Source organism: Pyxicephalus adspersus, chromosome 3 (assembly GCF_032062135.1).
Source record: "Pyxicephalus adspersus chromosome 3, UCB_Pads_2.0, whole genome shotgun sequence".
Lineage (NCBI taxonomy): Eukaryota > Metazoa > Chordata > Amphibia > Anura > Pyxicephalidae > Pyxicephalus > Pyxicephalus adspersus.
This window is the reverse complement of record NC_092860.1, coordinates 12,226,908-12,248,107: the sequence shown is the minus strand read 5'-3', so window position 1 is coordinate 12,248,107 and position 21,200 is coordinate 12,226,908. Positions and strand designations below refer to the sequence as shown.

Below are 21,200 nucleotides of genomic sequence, written 5' to 3'. Positions count from 1 at the left end.
ACTGGGATGTGCACAGTGCAGCTCTTGGGGAAAAAATGATCAAGCACAGTTGTAGCCCAGACAGCCACAGCTAAATGTGGAGGTGACATTAGCAATCTAAGGATGTCTCTTTAAAGTGTTAATATTTACACATCTTTCAAATATATCCCAACTAGGGTCAAATTCACATCTATGCCTAGGGGGATCAATAAAAAAAAAAATTGTTCCTATTTGTCCAAAAATATTTTTTTTTTGTTGCTATTTTATTTGAAGTCCCTCTTTTATGTTTTTGGCCTTTTCAGTTTGAAATTACATAACATTTATTTACTTATTTTTAGAGTTTGTTCAAGTAAGCAAAGAAATGTTCAACCTTCAGCTGGAGGACAAAGACTTGGGCCACCTACTGAAAATAAACGAGGGCACACACTTATTGGATCTAGTCACGAATCAGGTAAAACTTGCTCATTTTAACAAACCTAAACCTCATTTGGCCCTGTGACCTGTGGAAGTGTTTCCCTGAGCTAATTTGGGGTATTGGATCCAGAATGTGTTGCTGGGAAATGCCTCTTTCCAGTGGGGTTTACTGTTGTATTCATTTCATTTTGTTTTATGAGGTACTACCCACCTTTTAAAAGGGAGCTTTATATGTCTCCTCACAGTAATTACCCCTGAGCACCCAACCTCCCACAACCACCACTCCATTGCTTTAATCCCTCTGCACTGCATGGAGAGCAAATTCCACAGCATTGCTGCACAGTACATTTTCCCCTAAGACTACAGCAATTGGTTGGCACCAGTAGTTGGTAGAGCCATTTAGGGGGCAGATGCTGCTTCTGCTTGCTGTTTACCTCTTAAACACTGCAGTCTTTGGTTGGTGGAACACCAGTGGAGCGTTATTCAACTTCCTCAAGCAGTCGCTATGTCCCCTTTTTGCCTGCTTCTCACACACTACACTTTTTGCTGTTTTTGGCTCCATTAGCAGATTGCCCTTTCCAGTTCACCCAAGGATTATGAGGATGTCTCTCTAGAGCTAGGCTACTTTTTTTCCACACCTCTGCCTCTTCTATTCCTACGTTGAGTATTTATAAACCAGACTTGCGTTCCTGATAAAAGTTTGTTCCAAGTTTTTAAAATGAATTGTGTGTCCTTATGATTCTACAGGAACAGACTGCTGCCCAACATGCAATCCTAACAAGCATTTTGAAAATCTGGGTTCATGCTGTTTGCAGGCATATTTATCCATCTGTTTCTGTACCTTATTACCTAACAAACAAGGAAATGTTTGAAGGAACATGATACAGGATTCCTGGAGAGATCAGAACTAAAATAATTTTGTTATTAAAAAAAAAAGTTGCAGCTTTTAAAAATGTTCCTATTAGAACAGTCATGGTTCACTAACTAGAAGATTCAGATACAGTGTGTGGTTTTAAAAACATTATTAGTCAGAAAGGCCCCTTGCCTAATGTTTTTAAAAGAACAGAAGCTTTTGTTGCCCATATCATCACATTCTTCCATTGGCTGTCCGATGTGAAAATAAAAAAAGGAAAGAACATTTTGCTTTTTTTCCTCTCTTTCAGCCAACCTCAGGCCAGATCAGGTGATGATCTCATGTCTGTAAAAGCAGCAGACACTCCCTGCGAAACAAATTAGATATGTATTACCAGGAACTGTGTGACATTTCCTCCTTCCACTGTTTTTATTTGGCTAGGTGGCTCTGGTTTTAACAGCGCAACTGTTAATGAGTATAAGATGTAACGTTGTTATGCTTCTAATTACCTCAATGACTCTCGCTGGCTAAATAAGGGCCTTTGTCAATGGACTTTTGTTCACATTTAGGGCTCCAAACAAGTCAATAGGATTACATATGCTCCTGAAATTCAGGTCAGATGGAGGTCAGCCTCAGGTGAAAAAGGTCTGTCGATGAACGGTGAATGATCTCTAATGTTTCACAAATGTTCCCATTTGTTATCGACACAAACCTGAAACCTGTCAACACCGGTTCTAACGTTATTCAGCTTGAAGGATTTTCCTGGCCAATCACTATAACTGTATTTGCCCTGACATGGGTCAACATCCACAACACTCCTAACTCAAGTGTGTAGACTTGAAAATTCAATTAACGCAAGCTTGCAAAATTTGTAGATGGTTCTTTAATATTTGTCAGCTGGGTTTTTATTATGCACAACTAATTTACTATAGATTGAAGATGGCCTAATCCCTTTGTGACATGCAATAATGCGTTGTTATTATTATTATTACACAGTATTTAAATAGCCAGCATATTACGCAGTGCTGTACAAAGTCCATAGTCATGTCACTAGCTGTCCCTCAAGGGGGCTCACAATCTTATGTCCCTATCATAGCCATATGTCATTACCACTGTCTAAGGTTCATTTTGACGGAAAGCCAATTAACCTGACTGCATGTTTTTGGAATGTGGGAGGAAACCTAAGGTTCATTTTGACGGAAAGCCAATTAACCTGACTGCATGTTTTTGGAATGTGGGAGGAAACCCACGCAAACACAGGGAGAGCCTGCAAACTTCATGCAGATAATTCCCTGGTCAAGATTTGAACCTGGGACCTAATGCTGCAAAGGCCAGAGTGCTAACCACTGAACCACTGTGCTGCCCATTATGCTGCATTATTTGGTATACCTAAATCTTTTTTTCAAATGTTTTTAAGGACATATAATGTACTTTGTTTTAATAAATTCCCTGTTCATATTTATTTCTTATATAAATCGACATAACCGAAAAGTATTTTATATAAACATTGTAAATATACCTGAAACTGTACTTTGTGCACAAAGAATGAGAGTGGCAAAGTGACCTCTTCAAGTAGGAGAAATTTGATTGTAAAGAAACCTAAAAGCTTCAAGTCATTACATGATGTTGAAGCCATGTGTGAAAAAGTCTAAGCCATTTGTGAAAATTAAATTGGCCCCATAGTTTAAAAGATTGTAGAATCACTGTTATCGGCTATCATTAGGTAAATCGTCTTCTGTATGACTTTTTTGGCCTACTATTTACAACATTGCTTTAATTTATTGCATTTTGATCTGGTTGAGGTCTAGACTTTGACTAGGTCATAGCAACACCTTGATTCTTTTCTTTTTCAGACATTTTGTTGTAGATTTGCTGGTGTCTTGTAATCATTTTCCTGTCTCTTTACTCAATTCAGCACAAGCTTTGGCACAGAAGGACCCACATTTGACTTTGCAATACTTTGGTATACAGAGGAGTTTGGTATCAGCTGAATGGCTGCAATGTGCCCAGGTTCTTTGGCTGCAATACAAGCCCAAATCATCACCCTCCCTTCTCATCTGCAAATTTGCAAGCCTATGCCTTGCTGCCATGATGTTTTTAGAAAGAAGAAGTTTTCTACCGGCAGCCCTGCCAAACAAGGCAATTGTAACGTCATGAAATTAACATTTAACATGCTAACTCAGGTCTGTGGAGCCTGGGATGTAGCTCTTGGGTTTTTTTTTTGAAACTTCACTGAGCATTCCATGGGCAGACTTTGTGGTGAATTTTTTCTGGGACATCCACTACTGGATATTGGCAACTCTCTCTTAAATGTTTTCTACTTGTGAACAATCTTTCCCACTGTAGAGTGATGAATTTATTTGGAAATGGCCCTTTAACCCTTCCCAGATTTCTGAGCAGCCACTAATGCCTCTTTAAGATCAATATTGACGTCTATCCTCCTTGGCATTGTGATAACACACATCTGTATAGAAGTGGTCACATTTGCTTCCGATCAAATAATCAAGTGTGTTTGATTAGCAGCATCTGGCTTTTACTTACCCTCATAATTCCTATGAAAGTGGTAAGGGTTTGATACCTTTTCTACACTTTGATTTTGTTTTGACATAGTCTTTGAAAAGTTGAAATGGTTACAATATGTAGTGTGTTCATTTGAGATAGTATTTGTTTAGTTTCAAGACCTGCCAAGGCCATATGATGATTTTTTTCTATAATGTCTTGATATGCAAAACGTTAGGCTTTCACATAACAGTATACTTCCCCCATGGTTGTGTTCTGTATGTAAGAACCCATATTTCTACTGAGCCATCTTCAAGCAGCACCTTGGCTTAATGTTTATCAGGATAGTATAATGATGGCATAATACATCAATCTTACCCAACTTTAAATTGCCAACTGATTAAGCAACCTACTGCCGACAGTTGATCAGGATGTTGTTAGCTTGCGCTCAATCTTCGTTATTTTCAGTGCTAAAAGCTGGTTGAGATTCCTGGAAAATTGGAGTGTAAGGTCAGAACTAGAAAGTGAAAAGTGTTGAATTTTCTATTGTTTTCTTAACATTGAACTTCAAGAATACATGCATTAATGCAGCTCTGCATTTATAATACACCGTTGAATGTGTATTTTAAAATGCCAGCAGTGAAGGTATTTGAGTTTGACTTACTTTACCGTTTCTTCCTCGTCCAGCCTCTCCCTTGAAAGCATTGGAAGAAGCTGATATCAAGTCTATCAGTTGTGTTGCTGTGCTCATGTTTAACCTGGAACATTGTAAAGGGTTTATTACTTGCTGTGCTCTCTCATCATTTCATTCTGCTGCTTCTCCTATCACTGTCCAATTATAGACCTGGGGGAGGACAAGGGACCTTTAAAGTCATCTGACCTGCCAAGATGGCGCTACTGTGGCCAAGCTGTGGAAATGTCAGAAATGAATAGACAAAAGTAAAAAATATTTTGGAAGTTAAAACAGCTCCCATATATATATTTTATCTGTGTATTTAGAAAAATGTAACTTTTAACTTTTCTGTCCCTTTTGTGTCTTCATTTTTTATTGTATGTATGAGGGCAGCTGTGGTTTTCACATGTGCTGGACTCTCATTACTTGGTGGAATGATGGAACTAGTAGTTTACCCAACAAGTGTAAGTGTAAGTTTAAGTTTGTTCTTCGCCTACAAATACCAGCAAATGCAGCTACTACAATAAGGACATTCACATACATCTCATCTCTTTATATGGTTTGCTTTTTGATTCATAAGAATGGGAAAATTTTGCAAAATTAAAACGAAGCTTGTGTTTTTAACATTTCATTTAGACTTTTACACTCTTTCTTCCACCTTGCTCTTCTTATCTATGTATTTCCTTCTTTCCTTTCTCTCTGATCACAGAGGATGTTTTCTGTGTCTCACTATGACCGTGTAAGGTAGGCATGGATGCAAATGCCAAGTGCACTTTGATATAAAAACTTGGTTCTGTAATGTTCCGTGACCCTGCATGTATGGTGACTGCAGCATGTTGAACAACACTAAGGCCAGTCTGCATGTAAGCTGCTCAACATAACTTAAATACAATTTTGGAAAACAGATACAGTAATGACAACACTGCTACTTTTGTATGGGGGTATCTAAGTTTTGCAAAGTGTTTGGTGCATGTAATGTTGATGTATATCCTCTGTAGTTATAAAGGAATATATTGAAATGGGGGCTTTATAGAAGAATCAAAGTTGAAAAGTAAAAATGTTTTAGGCAACAAGTGTTTAACTGTGCCTAAGCAGTATATACGTGAGAGTTAATGAGAATCCCCCATAACCCCTAACATTTAGATTGCCAGCCCCTATATGCACATTCTAAGGTAAGTGAGGGGAGAGCGGAAAATGGGTTTTTTAGGCCTAATGATTGTATTGTTACAACCCTTGGTTGCAATTATCTTCCATTAGCAGAAGTATCTCCAGAACCTAATAAAGACCTGTAAATTTAACTGTCTTTCTAGGAACCTCACTATCTACCCAAAATTTTACTTGAACGTCATATAAGACTCTTCTTAGAAAGAAAACTGTTATTAGTGGAAAGCATCCTTTCTTCTTTACAAGACATTCTCTCCTTTTATGAGAAACCCTAGAACTATCTGTAATGTGACTACATCTTCCGCATAACCCTGAGGAAGCCAAAAAGGAAGAACATGGTGTCGGGCTACAATACGTTTATTACTCTATAATATACTACACAATATAGAGACTGTATTGTCTAGTTTGGAAGTCCATATCCCATGATGTGTTAAATGGGTTTTTGGAGTAAACCTATTTGTTCTTTATACTTATACATTAAAAAAATATATATATTTTGTCTGTAAATCCTGTGTGCTAGTGCGCTTGATGGTATGTGAGCATGCCTATAGTCTTGTAGATGTAAATTTGAAGTGTGAGACCCAGGGAATGGCTGTCTCCATTTACTAAGAGACTTTGAGCAAGATTTGATGCTAACTGTTCTCTTTGCTGGAGGCACAGACATGAGAAAGCAAAGCCATGCCTCTCCAAAGGTGGCCAACCTAGATCAGTTGCAGCCAGATCACAGGCAATATTAGGGACTTGTTCTTTGCACTCTGTCTGCCGTACATTGGGACAATTTCCTGAGTTCAGTGCCTTGTTAAAAAAATTCAAAGCAGGTAGAGGGTTTATAAAATATAAAGAAAACTTTTGCAATCTTTTCTGAAATGTACACTGAACTATGTATGGGTAGCTCTCTGTATGAGGCTGGCATACCCCCGGCTGCTGGGGATAAATTAAAGCGTGTGCAGGAGTTACATCATTTCAGCCTGGTAAATTCATTTGACTGAAAACCCCAAACCTGGAAGAGGATTAGGTTAAGATGGCAGCACCAATGACAGAGCGAGGACAGGTGAGTGTATTTTATTTCACAGGGAATGTTATCTGTCCCCTCTGATAAAGGACCTGCCTGCTCAGTTTTATATTTTTTAACTTTAGTTCAGCTTTAAGTGTTTTGTAAATGCTGGAGTTGGTCTCTGCTCTTTTATGTCAGGTTTGTGCACCAGCTGTTCCTATTATGTGGGATTGTATTTATTTTATACAATAAAGAATATAACAAGATGAGCTGGAACAGGTGGGCAAGAGAACACCCCAACTGGCAGGAAGATTGCAGCAGTAGAATTTAGACAAAAAGTAAGACAGGGACTGACTCACAGTTTCCTATAACCAAAAATAAAATTTTTGGCCAAACTGACCCTTTTAAGCTTAGGAAAAAATGATCACTGATTTTAAACTTAAGCGGTTAAACATCCAGTTGTTAGGACCATTTTTGATCTAGCTAAATGTATTTCTTGATTTTCACTCATTTAATATTTGTTGCCCCAAAATGTGGTTTCCAGAATTACTATGGAAATGAGTTGACTCTTTAAGAATGTATGTCACATTTCTCAAAAATAAGGAGAAAATCTAACTCTTGGTGAATAGAATGATTTTTCGTGAGTATTTTCTTGCATGAAATACATTTATAAAATAGGGATGCCACAGAAAATGTAAAAAATTCATGTAAAATGGATGGTCTGTTCCGAGACTGTAGTGATACTTTACAGATATACAGCTGTGTCTATTGCACTCATTTTGATGCTGATGAATTTATTCAATTTGTTGCATGAAATCAGTTCTGATCTTCATTTTCTTGGTGTGCAAAGAGCCCAAAAGAATAGAAAACAAAATATTTGTAGTGTTTAGTGTAGTGTTTTTTTTTTGTGTGTTGCTGATAAATAATAGCATGCAATACTACATGTGATTTGATCACAATTTGTGTTAATGAATGCTCCGTGTAAGACGAACACAAGGACTGTAATACCAGAATGCACATCATGTCTCCTAAGCATGGCTACAATATGAGTTCCTTAATTCTTCTTATTTTATTTAAGCAGATGCAGTCATGTGATCTCTCTGAAAAGGATGACATTAACAAACTGAAGAGAGAAAGAGACGAGGCACATGTCCAGTTAAAGGTTCTAAAGGTAAGCCGGGAATATGAAAAAAGCAGCAGTTTTCAAGCTGATGTTATCAGATTCTATTTACAAAGGATCCCCTTCCCTGGGTTACAAAAATTAACCCAGGTCTTGGCTTACTTTCCTTAAAGAAACCCTGTTGCCAGGCTATTCATTTCATCATTAATCTTCTATGTGGGAAATATAACATAGTTTTTTTTTACTGCATTATTGTAAAATCTGTAAGGATGAAAAAAAGGAAAGTGCGTTACTGAGGCAGTAAGAGGGTAAAATATAATTTGAAGTTTGGCAGTTGTTGGCCTCTTAAATGCCCAACTTCACAACCAGTCTCTAATCTTCTATGTAAGGTCCAACATTTAACAGGAAACATCTGTCTAAACCCCTGACCCTCAGCCTGGGCAAAGATTCAAAGGTATCTAAACCCAACAAAAATGTTTGGCAAATACATGCAAAGCCTGCTAGTAACACAATCACCATCCTTCATCTATGGGGAAGTTGCATTGTCCTTTTAGGACAGAAAGTATGTTGGCATAGTAGATCACAGATAATTTTGGAAACAGGCATACCAAAATAATTTAAAATCTGTATTTAACAAAAAGCAGAAATAACTTTTTTCTAAAGATCATGTTTCTTTTTTCTACAGTTTTCAGTTTATTTTATACCCTTTTTACCTTCACTGTGTGGACAGTGAAGGCAAGCAGAGTTTCAGTATAACAGATACACTCTTTTTATCAGGTTTTTTTGGCTTTATTGAAAAAGCATGAAAAACAAAGTTGCATAGCAGTAACCAAAAATTCAATTGAAAGTGAGAAAACATTAATAATAAATGGCATGCAGTTCAAGGTAGAATTGTCATGAAAAGGATTTATATATAGTTGGTTGTGTCTCGTTTTGATCCTTACAGTGGCTTATAATTTCCGGTTTAACAGACACACAACGCCAAGCAGATAACTTTTATGTGATTGATGGTAATGAAAACTTTTCACCAAGCTAGAACAATCTATCATTACACATAACACCAGACTGAGAATAAATGAGCACATTCATTATGCCACCCATAAGATTTCATGAAGGGGCTTGTTTTAAACCTGCACATTTAGATAAGCATGCATGTTTATACTTTTATACTTTTTACTTCACCTTTAGCAAGCCCCCACTCAGCCACGGGAGACTGGTTGCGCCTCCCAGCACACGGTTGCTCCCAGGATTTAATGCACAAAGGATGGCGTCTGGGGATGGCCTGGCAGAAGACCAGGGCCCCACAGAACACAGCACAAGAAATACAAGGCAAATTCATACAAAGCCAAAGTCATACACGGGCAGTCAGTCCACCAAATGAAGTACAGAGGGAGTAGGCAAAAGCAGAGTCAGTGTGACAGGCAAAAGTTGGTCCAGGCTGCGTTTAAATAATGGGTCAGGAACAAGCAAAAGTCAACAACCATAAATCACATGAGAAACACACCAGCACAGATTGGCGCAGCTAAACTCTTTAAGAGGCTATAAAGCCCCAGCAGCCAATGGCAGCACAGGACTGAAATGAGGGTCTGCTCATTAGTCTCGGCACAATTCCCTTCAGCTGCACAGTGTCAGAGCAGGGGATGCTGAGAGACTATTTACATCCAAAGGAAACCTGGGGATGCCACAGGCTGTAGAACAGAGGGCTGACAGCTATTTACACAATATTTACACAATAGGAGGGGAGATATGGAATGGTGGGAAGTAGTTAGGGTTTTAAGAGACAAAAGAAGATGGGTAGGCAATTTTGAAAAGATGGGTTTTGAGTGCTCTTTTAAAAGAGCAGAAAGTAGGAGCAAGCTCAATAAGATGTGGAAGACCATTCCAGAGAGTCGGGGCAGCTTTAGAAAAGTTTTGGAGCCGTGCATGTGACGAGGTTATGAGTAAGGAAGTCATTGGTAGGTCATTGGAGGAGCAAAGAGAGTGTCTAGGGGGTGTTTTTTCTATCTGGTCAGAAAGGTAAGTGGGAGAAGAACTGTGGAGGGATTTGCAGGCAAAGCACAGGAGCCTGAATTTGATTCTAAGGTGAAATGGATGCCAATGAAGAGAACTACAAAGAGAAGCAGCAGAAGAGGAGCATTGGGAAGGATGGATGAGCCTGGCTGCAGCATTCATAATAGATTGTAGAGGAGAGAGTTGGGTTATTGAAATACCAGAGAGGAAGATGTTACAGTAGTCTAGAAGAGAGATTGATAATGCTGTGAATGATGTATTTAACGGATGGGATTCATCAATTAATTTTGATGTCAGTTCTGTGATTAATGAGGAAGCAGAGTTTGTGAAACGCGTCAAAGAAATGGGAACTGAAATTGTACTTGTACTTTGGCACATTTGTGATAAAGATATTATTCAGATTTTTAATGTATAAATAAATTATGGTTTTAAGAAAGATTTATGTGACACTGTGATTTGATTAAGAAAGCTGCCTTAAAATTCCTTGTTAATATATTCAAAAGTTATTCAACACAAAATACGTTAATTAAACAAACCATATCAACAAAGGAAAATGATAAAACGATCTTGACTAAGTCTTGATATCTTATATTGCCCTATTCATCTTCAGTGAAAGCTTGCAGTCCTTTGTAATATTTGTGAAAAAAGTTCTTTTTATATTTCTATTTTTTTTTATAGTTCTATTTTTTTTTTATACACTAATCTCAACCAGTCAGATTCTTACATGACCGTTACTGGCTCATTTGGGTCAAATATCCTTGGTATACTATTTTGTTAAAGGTACATTAATGTTTATTATATATTTTGTATATTACCAGCTGCTTTCTTTCCCAAGGCACCAACAACCACAACTTTCTTTTTATCAGGTCTCTCCCACCTGAACAAGTGTGGGAAGGAGGACACAGGATAGTCACAAGGGCACAGACTAGATCAGTCTTTCTCATTGTTTTTAAAATAGGGGAACCCTTTAAGAAAACTTTCAGGTCTTCAGGGAATCTCTTCTATAATTACTATATCCATAGCTCACAGTACATTAGTATGGTGATCAGTGTGAAGAATGTCTCCTACATTGTTGACCAGTGAGAGGAGTTTTACCTTTACAGATCCTTGGGGGGTCTCTTGCCCTGAGAGGCACAAATTGCTCATTGTTCATGGAACCCCTATCAACCTCTGAAGCAACCCTGGTTGAGAAATACTGAACTAGACTATTTATACGAATCTACGTTTGTTTTACCTTGAGCTGTGTTAAGCTCAAGACTGGATGGAGAGAGATAAAACTCCTTTGTCAGATAAAACCCGCTCCATTTTATTTATTTTATCTTTATCTGGAGTTCAGCCTCAAGTCCTGCCTAGCTTATCGTTTGTTTGCTCAAGGTTAAACTGACCTTCTTTGCAGATGCTCCAAGTATTAACATAAATGGTGCTTTTCCTTTTGTATTGGCTTAGGCGAGGTGATTGTTGTGCTGACATAAAATTAGTTATGCTGCATGTTAAAAATAGCATTTTTCTTGTTATCACTAAAGACAGTAGAAAGGTCATGGTAATATGAAATAATAATGGTACATGCCAGTCAAAATGGAAACACTGAAACTGCCTTCGGAGACCACATCTTACCTGCTTAGTAAATTGTGTAACTGGGCCAGTCTGCACCAATTACTATTGTTGGTTGTTGTTTTGATTTCTTTGTATGTGTGGAATACATAGGTTGTTACCGACACCTGCTGTAAATTTCTTGTCAATAGCCCCATTAGAAATATATTTATGGAAAAAACCTTGACCTGACCAATACTTATTTCCTGTATATGTATTTGGAGAAACAGAAAGGAAATATTGGGGGGGGGGGGGGAGGCTGATTTCACTGTGCTTGCGTGAGATCGGCATCGGCATAGAAAAAATGCCCGTTCTGCGCATGTCCAAGATCTCGGACAGAAAGAACACCCAGAGCCTCTCGCGATACCTACGTCACACATCCCGGGAGGCTCTAAGTGCTCCTTCTGCGCAAGCCTGAGATCTCAGACATGTGCAGAAGGGGCTGATGCTAAAAAGGGAAGGTGTTGCACTTAAAAAAAAAATTAAAAAATAAATAACATTTTACCTTTACATATTGTCTACCCTTTTATGTAAAATGAAAATGTTGAGATTAGGTACACTTTAAGAGATGGGTGGAGGAGAGGAGGGAAAATGGCAGTGGGATATTCATACACATCTATCTTTATGAAATGTATTGCAAGCTCTGAGATCTGAACAACTATTAGAGATAATAGTAAGAGTGAAAGAGCATTGAAAGAGTGAGGCTTTTAGGCAAAGCAGTTACAAAACAGGTAATTTATTGAAGTAAAAATACTAACATAGATCCACTAAAAACAAATTGTGTTGTCAAAGTAATTGAAATTGATTTTCCATAGAACAAAAGCGAAGATTTAATGTCTAACAATCAGGTAGGCTGAAGCCCGACGCATTTCGCCAAAGGGCTTCTTTAGGAGAAACCAAGGGATCAACCAAAGTAGATGTTCTGCTCAAACAGAATAATAAAATGGGATTGTCCCAGAATTGTGAAAAAATGGATATTTTGACATTTGTGGATATTGTTAGGTTGCTAAACTTTCTGCCAGTATTGTGGATAGTTTCCCAAATGGAATGGCCATGCTGCAGTGCAGGAGCAACCCAAGCAGAGGTTTCCTTTCATTCTACGGCAAACCCAGTTTCAATTACTTTGAAAACCCAACTTTGTCTTTAGTGGGACTATAATAGTATTTCTGCTTCAACAAAATTACCTGGTTTGTAACTTCTTTGCCTAAAAGCCTCACTCTTTTAATACTAATTGAGAATGAGTCATTCTCTATAATACTAGTGTCTAATGAACAAAATAAATTAAATGAATAATGAATTAAAAAAAAAAAAAAACGTTAAAAGTGAAGATTCAGAACACTATTTCATCCACTGCTCGGACTGCAGCCACACACAGGGAATTTAAGGCTGGTGATAGGCAGCAGAAAAGGAGTAACAGGTATTCTCAGTGTACTTTCAGGTATTCTCAGAGTGGAATTCTTAAGGTGCTCATATGCTCAGTTGTTCATATTCTAGGTTCTAAAAGGGTTATTTGTTGTATACCATTAGAAAATCTGTGTCTGCTTTGTAAGTTTTCACGGCATCATTAGCAGAAGAAGGAGAAAAAAGCTGATCACATCTAACAAGTTTTTTTATTTGAATGCTGTATATATAGGGCATTCAGTTTTTATACACGGTGTATTTTTAAAACACTAAGTTCTTTTGTGCCTGGTATTATTGGTAATCTGCATTAGTAGTTGCTGCTTTGTAGAGTAAATCTCAGGTCAAGGAGCACTTGGTGAGGCACTTAAGTTGAGCTGTAATGTACAGTGGCAGTAACAATGGTGACAGAAGAAATGGGAAACAGCAGCAAGGCCACTGAACAAGAGATACAATAGAGAGGAAAATGAAAGAGCACATTTACACTGGTCACAAATTCATCCAGTTATTGTTTTGTTTTTTTTTAATGTATCACAATCTTTTATTTCATAGTGCTTAAAAAATAACCAGATACAATTGTGCTTTTCATTATGTAGGCTTTTTTCTTTTTTTTATATAAATCTGGTGTAGCCTTTTTGACATTATTTTTAAATTACAGTTATGGCCAACTTTATTGGTATACTTACAACTTGATAAAGTGCATTAGGCCTCCTAAGAAGTGAATAAGAGTAAAGCAATTGTCCAATGTGCCTTTTTTATGTCACTGAGTAATATAAAGCATTTGTAAATCAGTATATTAGTGCCGCACATGTCCAGTGTCCAGCTTTTCCCTAACTCCTTTTAGCCTGCCACAGCACCCAGCACTTTTCAGTAGCTGCCTTGCAGACTGTTTTTCTACAGAGAAGACCATTAACCTAAGCAGATGCAGTGTCCTGGACAAAATTTGAACACGAGACCCTAGTGTTGCAAGGACCAGAGTGTGAACAACCATGATACCTATCTCCTTAGATCCGAAAAAATGAACCTCTTTCCAAACATGCATAATACAAGGACAGTGGAAATGGGACATACTAAGGGGGCAGGCATTAGAAAGTTGGATAAAAGTATAAGTGAGTAGTAGAACATTGGCACAATTAAAGTGGTTACTGGATACCTCTAGCACAAACAACTGGGGATACTAAATTTGTCACCCCAGCTTCTCACCATCAAGCTGATTCCAGCATTAAAAACCCAGCCTGAAACTATGAAATATATAAAAGTGTATGGACAAGGTACAATGCTTTTGGGAAAATGCTATTTGGACAGATGAGAAAACTGGAGCATGTTGATACATCAGCTTTATGTCCATACAGGGAAAAAATGGGTCATGATTTGGTACTTTACTGCATATGACTTGCTGTACAGCTTAAGGCACCCAAAAATGCCTAAGAATAAAACATTGAACTATTATGAAGTAGCCCACTATGAGCCCTCGTATGAATCGTGCTGAACATACATGGAAAAATGTGAAGCCTGTAGTTTGGAGAAAGCATCCTTGTTGAAAAGTACAGAGGTCTTAATAAGAGCTACAGGAATCATTTGTTTGTAGCAACTAAGGGTCCCTGGGAATTGTTTTAAAGGTTTTTCTGGGGTAATAAGATTGAAAAAGACTGATTTAGCCCATTTCAGCTTTTGAAGTTTGTTTTGAAATAAAACAAGTACAGCTGTAGTATGAAAAAAATGCAGGGGAGTAGAATGGCAAATATTGTGATACTCCTGGAATAAATATCCAAGCACCATTGTTACGCTGGAAGTTCTGAAAGCTGTGATGATGGTGGTAACATAAGTGCTTTATTAAATAACCACTTGTCACTTCCTGCTGATTTTATTTATCAGAAATCAGAGCCGTGTAGAACCTGTAGAGATGTGTCCGTCATCATGCAAGGGCAAATCTACAATCTAAAATACTCATGCCTTCAACCTTTCCAGCCTAATGATCCTTTGCCTTATAGTTCACTGTTTCCAAAGTCCAGAGTCCTTGAGGTGGCAATGCACAGAGAATAAATCATATTTTTTAAAAAAAACATTGTAAGGTAAAAAAAATAAGTACCTAACTTTCTGGGTGGAGAAGTTTGAAAGAAGCCCCATAGACATATATGGAGATCAGATAAAATGACATTAGGAAAACCATCATCATATGTAGCTGAAAAACGTGGATGTGTATTTCTTTTATATTTAGTGGCGTTTTTTGTCCAATGTGTAAATGTAATATGTAATGCACCTTTTTTTTCTATTTCTTTCCAGGAACAGCTCATGCAGTCGGAAAAACAGAACAGTCAGCTTTCTACCGAGCTTACGAGCGTAAAACAGGTGGGTTAGCAGTTTGTGAGTTTCTGTATAATTATGACTAATTTCTTCAGCAGCAATGTGGAGCTGGGGCAGCATTTGCCATTTTGCTTGTGTAAGATGTCCCTGGTATTTAAAAGTTGTTCATTAAAACATAAAGTTCACCTTTATAAAGGCTTGTTTAGACAGTTTGTAAAGTAAGTGGTTTTTCTGATGTTTTACTACTTAGAAAATGGAAATACCACGGAGTTAGGAGTTTAGCAGTTACATTGTGGTTTTCATTGTGTGTTTCTGAGATTCTAAAGCTGCGTACACACGGCAAATTTTTCTCGCCCGATAATCGGTATCGGCCAATTATCGGGCGAAAATCTGCCGTGTGTACAGTCGGTCGTCGTCCATCGTCCGACGACCGTCCTGGCGGATCCATGGACGATGGACGACGACCGATCCTAATGAAAGGGAAGGGGAGAGCGCGCAGCAGGGTGCCGCTCCGTCGCTCTCCCCCTCCCCTCTCCATAGAGCATGAACGGTGCTGTATGTACAGCATCGTTCATGCATCGTGCAGTCTTTTCTCGTTGGAAAGGATCGTGAAAGATCCTTTCCAACGAGAAAAATTGCAGGTGTGTACGCAGCTTAAGTGCAGCATCTTTTGATTGGTCACTTTCTTGACCGATTCCAAATGAACACGTACCTTATTTACTTTATCTGTCCAATTAAACAGCCTGTGCTGCTTCAGTACATTTACCCAAGGGATATTGGGGTCACATGTCAGGACCTGGACAAATACAACTTTGCTGCTGTATTGATGATCCTACTTGTTTTTGGCTTATTACATTGTATCCAACAGGAAACAAAAAAATACAGCTGTTTTTCCTTTTGAGTAGTCTTTTCAAGTTTTTTTGCAAGTCAACTTGAAAACGAAGGACTGGTTATGAAACAAAAAGTGAATTTGTAAGCAGTGTTTAAAAGACTGATGAAAGCACAATTACAAGACGAAGAAGCTTCCAGTAAAATACATGTTGCTTTTTTTCTTCCTTTTAGGAAGAAATTCTTTGTTCATGTTGTTTCAGATTGTGAAGCCTCCACTTCTATTGTACAAACAAAACCTGCAATGGCATTTAGTATTTCATTGTGTTCAGTTTTTCTTTCTCGTTTCAAGTAATTTAAAGCTCCCTTTGCACTACTGAGTAAGGTTACCTTATTTTTTTATGGCTATTCTCCTAACACAAAAAGCTGGGCAAAAAAGTTAGTAGATAATTGTACTATGACCCCAAGTTTTGGCTTCAGGGAGCTTAACCAACACCAGCATTTTAGTGGAGATCCTGGAAAATGCCAGATATATTTTTAAGGTGCTTCTGCCTTCTTATTGATAATTCATCAGAGGTGGCATCCCAATCTGTTGACTGAAGCTGGAAAAAGCTGGGTATATTAAGAAACACTTTTTTTCCCACAATGGCTTTTTAAAAATATTGTTAGTGTCTTGGTTTGGAGTGAAAAAAAATTACCTTGCATTTTTGGTGGCACTTTTTAAAGAGAAAAGGAATTCAAAAAACAATTGGACACAAAACCTGCAACTTAGTTTAGAAATTGGGGGGGGGTTGTACATGGAGTTCTTCAAGAATAAAAAAGACAATAAATAACTGAGTACAACAGATTCCACTTATAATATAACGGCTGAATGGTTGGCAAGCACTCTGGCCTTTGCAGCACTATGTCTATGCCAGGACACTATCTGCATGGAGTTTGCAGGTTCTCCCAGTGTTTACATGGGTTTCCTTTCGGGTACTCTGGGATCCTTCCACATCCCAAAAACATGCAGTCAGGTTAATTAACCTACCCTCAAAATTGTTCTTAGACGGTGGTAATTATATTTGACTATGGTAGGGACATCAGATTGTGAGCCCCTTTGAGGGACAGCTAGTGATATAGGCTTTGTAAAGTGCTGCATAATATGTCTGCGCTATATAAATACTAGTTATTATTGATTCAAATTTCAATATTTGGCAATGTAAACTGAAAGTTTTTAAGACTAGAAGAGAAAGAAGGGGACTCAAAGAAAGTTGCAGTTTCCTTTTTAGCCTTGAAACTCCACCTAAAAGTGGGTCCAGTTTGAATTTCATTTGCACGTGAAGATATTTATCTGCCTATATACGGTTTGTGCATATTAAAGTATGGAAACTGAACGCCTATATTTTCTCTAATAGGCCATTTAATTGGGGAGAAAGTTTTCTTTTGTGAATTAACTGGAAATGCATCTGGCAAAATACAAGGCTATAGGCAATTAGTACATGAAGTTTATTAAGTTGCCGTGTAACTTCTATCTTTAAACCATTTTATTTTGTTCTCAATTAAGATTTATTGTTAATTTAGGTCTTACTGAAGTCCTGGTTCCTTTCATCCGCAATGGATTGATTTAGTTAATGCTTCCTGCATGTCTGTATGGCTATATTAAAGGGCACAGACACTATCCAAGCGGTATGCTCATAGTGACATCATAATACGAGGGGGTGCTGAAAAGTTCCTGGCTTTACCCAGAAAGAAGAGAGCCAGAGTTATGAAAATAACACATTTATTCAACATATTCCCCCCTGGGACTGATGCACTTGGTACAGCGTAGTTGCAGCTTTTCTAGACCGCTCAAATAAAAGTCTTTTGGTTGGGCCGCTAACCAACTCTCAGCATCATCTTTATTTCAAAAATGTCCTCAAAACGTTGCCCCTTCAGGTGTTTCTTCAAATTCAGGAACAAAGTAATGGTCCGAAGGGGCCAGGTCAGGTGAGTAGGGGGAATGGTGGACCAGTTGGAAACCCAGGGTGTTCAACCTGACAGCCACAACATTGGATGTGTGCGCTGGTGCGTTGTCCTGCAAAAAAAGGATCCCTTTGGTCAACTTTCCTCGGCGTTTCGTCTCAATTGCCTCCTTCAGCCAGTTCAGGGCGTTAGCATAATACTGTCCGGTGATACTAGAGCCCTGAGGTAGGTAGTCCACAAACAATATACCGTCTTTTCCCAGAAAACTGACGCCATGACTTTTTTGGCCGATTTCTGGGTTCGGAACTTCTTCGGCTACAGGGACTCGCTGTGGGGCCATTCCTTTGACTGTTCCTTGGTTTTCAGGATCATAGATGTAGAGCCAGGTTTCATCCTCAGTCACTAACCTAGCCAAAAAGTCCTGTGCAGCTTCAATATGTGCCAAAACGGCTTTAGATGCTTCAACTCGTTCCTTCTTCTGATCACTGTTCAAACATTTCGGTACCCAGTTTGCTGAAAGCTTTCGCATGTCTAGGATAGTGCCGATAACAAACCCAACACGCTCCCGTGAGTCAAGTATTTGGGCTATCTTTTTTGCGGATATTCGCCGGTCCTCAATAATCAGCTCATGGACAGCATCGCAGGTTGCCGGGTCAGTTGAGGTTGGGGGCTGCCCACTGCGTGGCTCGTCTTCATCGGTAAAATGCCGAGTCTTGAAACGAGATATCCAGGTTTTGACAGTGCTGTAGGAAGGACACTTCTCCCCAGTGTTTGTGACATCTCAGTGTGAATGTCCTTTGCTGACTTTCCCTGGAGAAACAAAAACTTTATGACAGCCCGTAACTCCAACGACTTGAAACCTGCTTGTGCCTCTGCCATCACAGCTTCTCACTGAAAGATAAAACAGTTTTAAGAATCACAAAGACCTGATATTTGCACAGTTACATACTAAGATATTAGGCTGTCATATGCCCTTACATTAATTTTTCTATTTCATCTGGAAGGGGGCAAAGCCAGGAACTTCTCATCCCCCCTCGTATAATGTTTATTAGAACATTGAATTATCAACCTAGTACCAATCTGAGGATACAGGAACTATGTGGTTGTAAACATTTCTTAGTTTAAATATATCAAAGCTGATTTCCATCAAAAAATCACAAAATTGAATATAATAAAACAAAAAGTGATATGAAAGTATATTTTTCCTGTGCTACATCAGAACAATCTTCAGTTTTCTAGGTCATTACTCAGAATGACTGTACCTTTTTCAGCTAAGCCTACATTAGAAGTGCACAATTCAATTTGAATGCTTTGCTTTCAGTGTTCCAATAAAAGTTTTGTGCTGGCAATGATTTGTCATCACATGGAATCCACAAGAGAATATGGAGAACTTCAGACAATTTTTCTCCTAGATATTATCATAATTTATATATATTATTATTATTCCCCAATGTTATATGGTACATTTTTTTTTTACTTCTTTTCTGGTCAGTTTGTGTTTGTGTGTGTGTGTATGTATATATAATCTCAAATTAACAAGGCAAATAAACTTCCTTAGAAAGAAATATACTTTTCTTAGAAAGTTTATTTGAAGATAAGGTATACCAGTCTCATTTTATGACTCATAAATCTGCATGTTTTCTAAGGTTAGCCATAACAGGGCAGTCAGGAGAGCGAGGTAAATATTTTATTGAGGTTTTATTAACGTATTAAAATACTCTTTTACCTAATAGACCTCGATAGCTCTGAAAAGTGTTATAAATATTTTCAAATATAGGATAGACTGGCCACAACCCTGACTTATGGTTTAATAATAGCCCAATAAAGCAACAAAAAAATATTTCTTTAGCAGCGCAGGATGTCCTTTATCTGATGTCCAGCATCATTCATCCTTTTTGCTCTGAGCCCTATCCTGGTCCCCTGCACGTAAGGGTCAATAAGCACTTCTTGCTTGCAATATTCCAACATTTTCAATTCTTTTTCTTGTCTTCTTTAGAAGTAAACTTTAGCAGTGTTCTTCCCCAGAAATTTTCTTAAGCGGACTGACCCCTAACATCTATAATGCAGTAAGCTTTCTATTGCTCTCCTAAATTTAGTTTCCATTTTCTAATACCCACCTCTTTCGTATGTCACATTTTTTCATTGTCCCTGTATTATGCCCCAGCTGTTCAGTGCCCCTGTTCTGTGACCCCGGTTTTAAGTGACAACTCAAAGTGTGATCTGGAGGCTTCTAAGTTTTCACTGAAACTCCTGAAACTGATCCTGCTTGCGGCTAGGATCACACTTGCTAAGTCTTGGAAATCCAACACGATAGGTTTGGGCCCTTTCCTCGCCAACATGTATTGGAATATGATTAATGACAGAATGACACATTCTACAAAATTCATTGGAGAAATTGGACAAGATCTGGGACTGGTGGAAAAGATTAAGATCCACCACTACAGATAAATGAAGTAGCTTTAATTTGGAAACAGGTTGTTTTTCCCCCCCCCCCCGCCTGTTTGTTTTGTCTGATCTGTTCTGGTCTTGTTTTGTTGTGTTTATCTATTCTCTGTTGTTATTTGGATGTACTGATGTAGATTCAGGTCCAGTAAGAGGTCAGTAGTCATATTAACATCCTGAACATATCTTATGTTTCCTCATTCATGTTGTTCTTCATTGCTCTGAACCTTGCTAAGGTTTTGCACAGTTATTATTGCTGACTGATTTTATTTGTACACAATTGTTAAAATGTTATGTCCTTCAGTATTTCTATGTAAAAATTGAAAAGTAAAAACAAATATTGAAATTTAAAAGGGGCAGCAGAAAACACTGATTAGGAATTACTATGAGTTTATGTCTGTAAATATTAAAGTTTTGGGTCTGACCAAGGCATTTTAAGATGTGATGACTTTTTCAGTTGAAATAAGTATGAATATACTCGAATATAAACTGATCTGAATTTAAACCTGGACACCTATTTTGTACTCCAGTATATACAGTATATATGATATTTATGGTAAAAGTTATTTATGATGAAACTTTGCCATATTTCGCACACCACCAACAAGAAGAAAATCATTAAGTTCAAAGACTGCTGTTTTCCTAGACTTTAGTCACAAAAAGAGTTTTTAGATGAAAGTTCAACTTTAAAAATAATCGTGATGGTAATAATTGTAGTAATACTTCATGTTCAACCCTTACAAGTGAGCAAGTATCTTTTTCTTTATTTTTTTCCATTGATTTCCAAGAGACTAATTGGCTTGAAGAGCTAGGTATTTTGTTTTCTATTTCTCTTCGTACAAGAGCCAGATGCATTCCCAAGTATAGTCAGTGAAGATGCTTTCAACATTTTCATCTAATAAAAATGTCCAGAACATGCTGTCTTTATTCACCGTCAATAACCTTCTGCCAATTCATATTCTAGCATACTTAAACCACCCGATTGTCA

At 37.9% G+C, this 21,200-nt stretch overlaps 1 protein-coding gene across 4 annotated transcripts in view; it reads left to right on the top strand.

The window, feature by feature from the left end:
* The window catches only part of STXBP4 (syntaxin binding protein 4), a 98,981-nt gene that overhangs the window by 20,399 nt on the left and 57,382 nt on the right, over positions 1–21,200 (top strand). For 3 of the 4 annotated variants that reach the window (XM_072403604.1, XM_072403601.1, XM_072403603.1), the window contains exons 9-11: positions 318–430; positions 7,655–7,747; positions 14,978–15,043. In XM_072403604.1, the coding sequence (XP_072259705.1) occupies positions 318–430; positions 7,655–7,747; positions 14,978–15,043 (272 nt within the window). The remainder of the gene's footprint in view (positions 1–317; positions 431–7,654; positions 7,748–14,977; positions 15,044–21,200) is intronic. The other variant, XM_072403602.1, reaches the window with a different exon arrangement.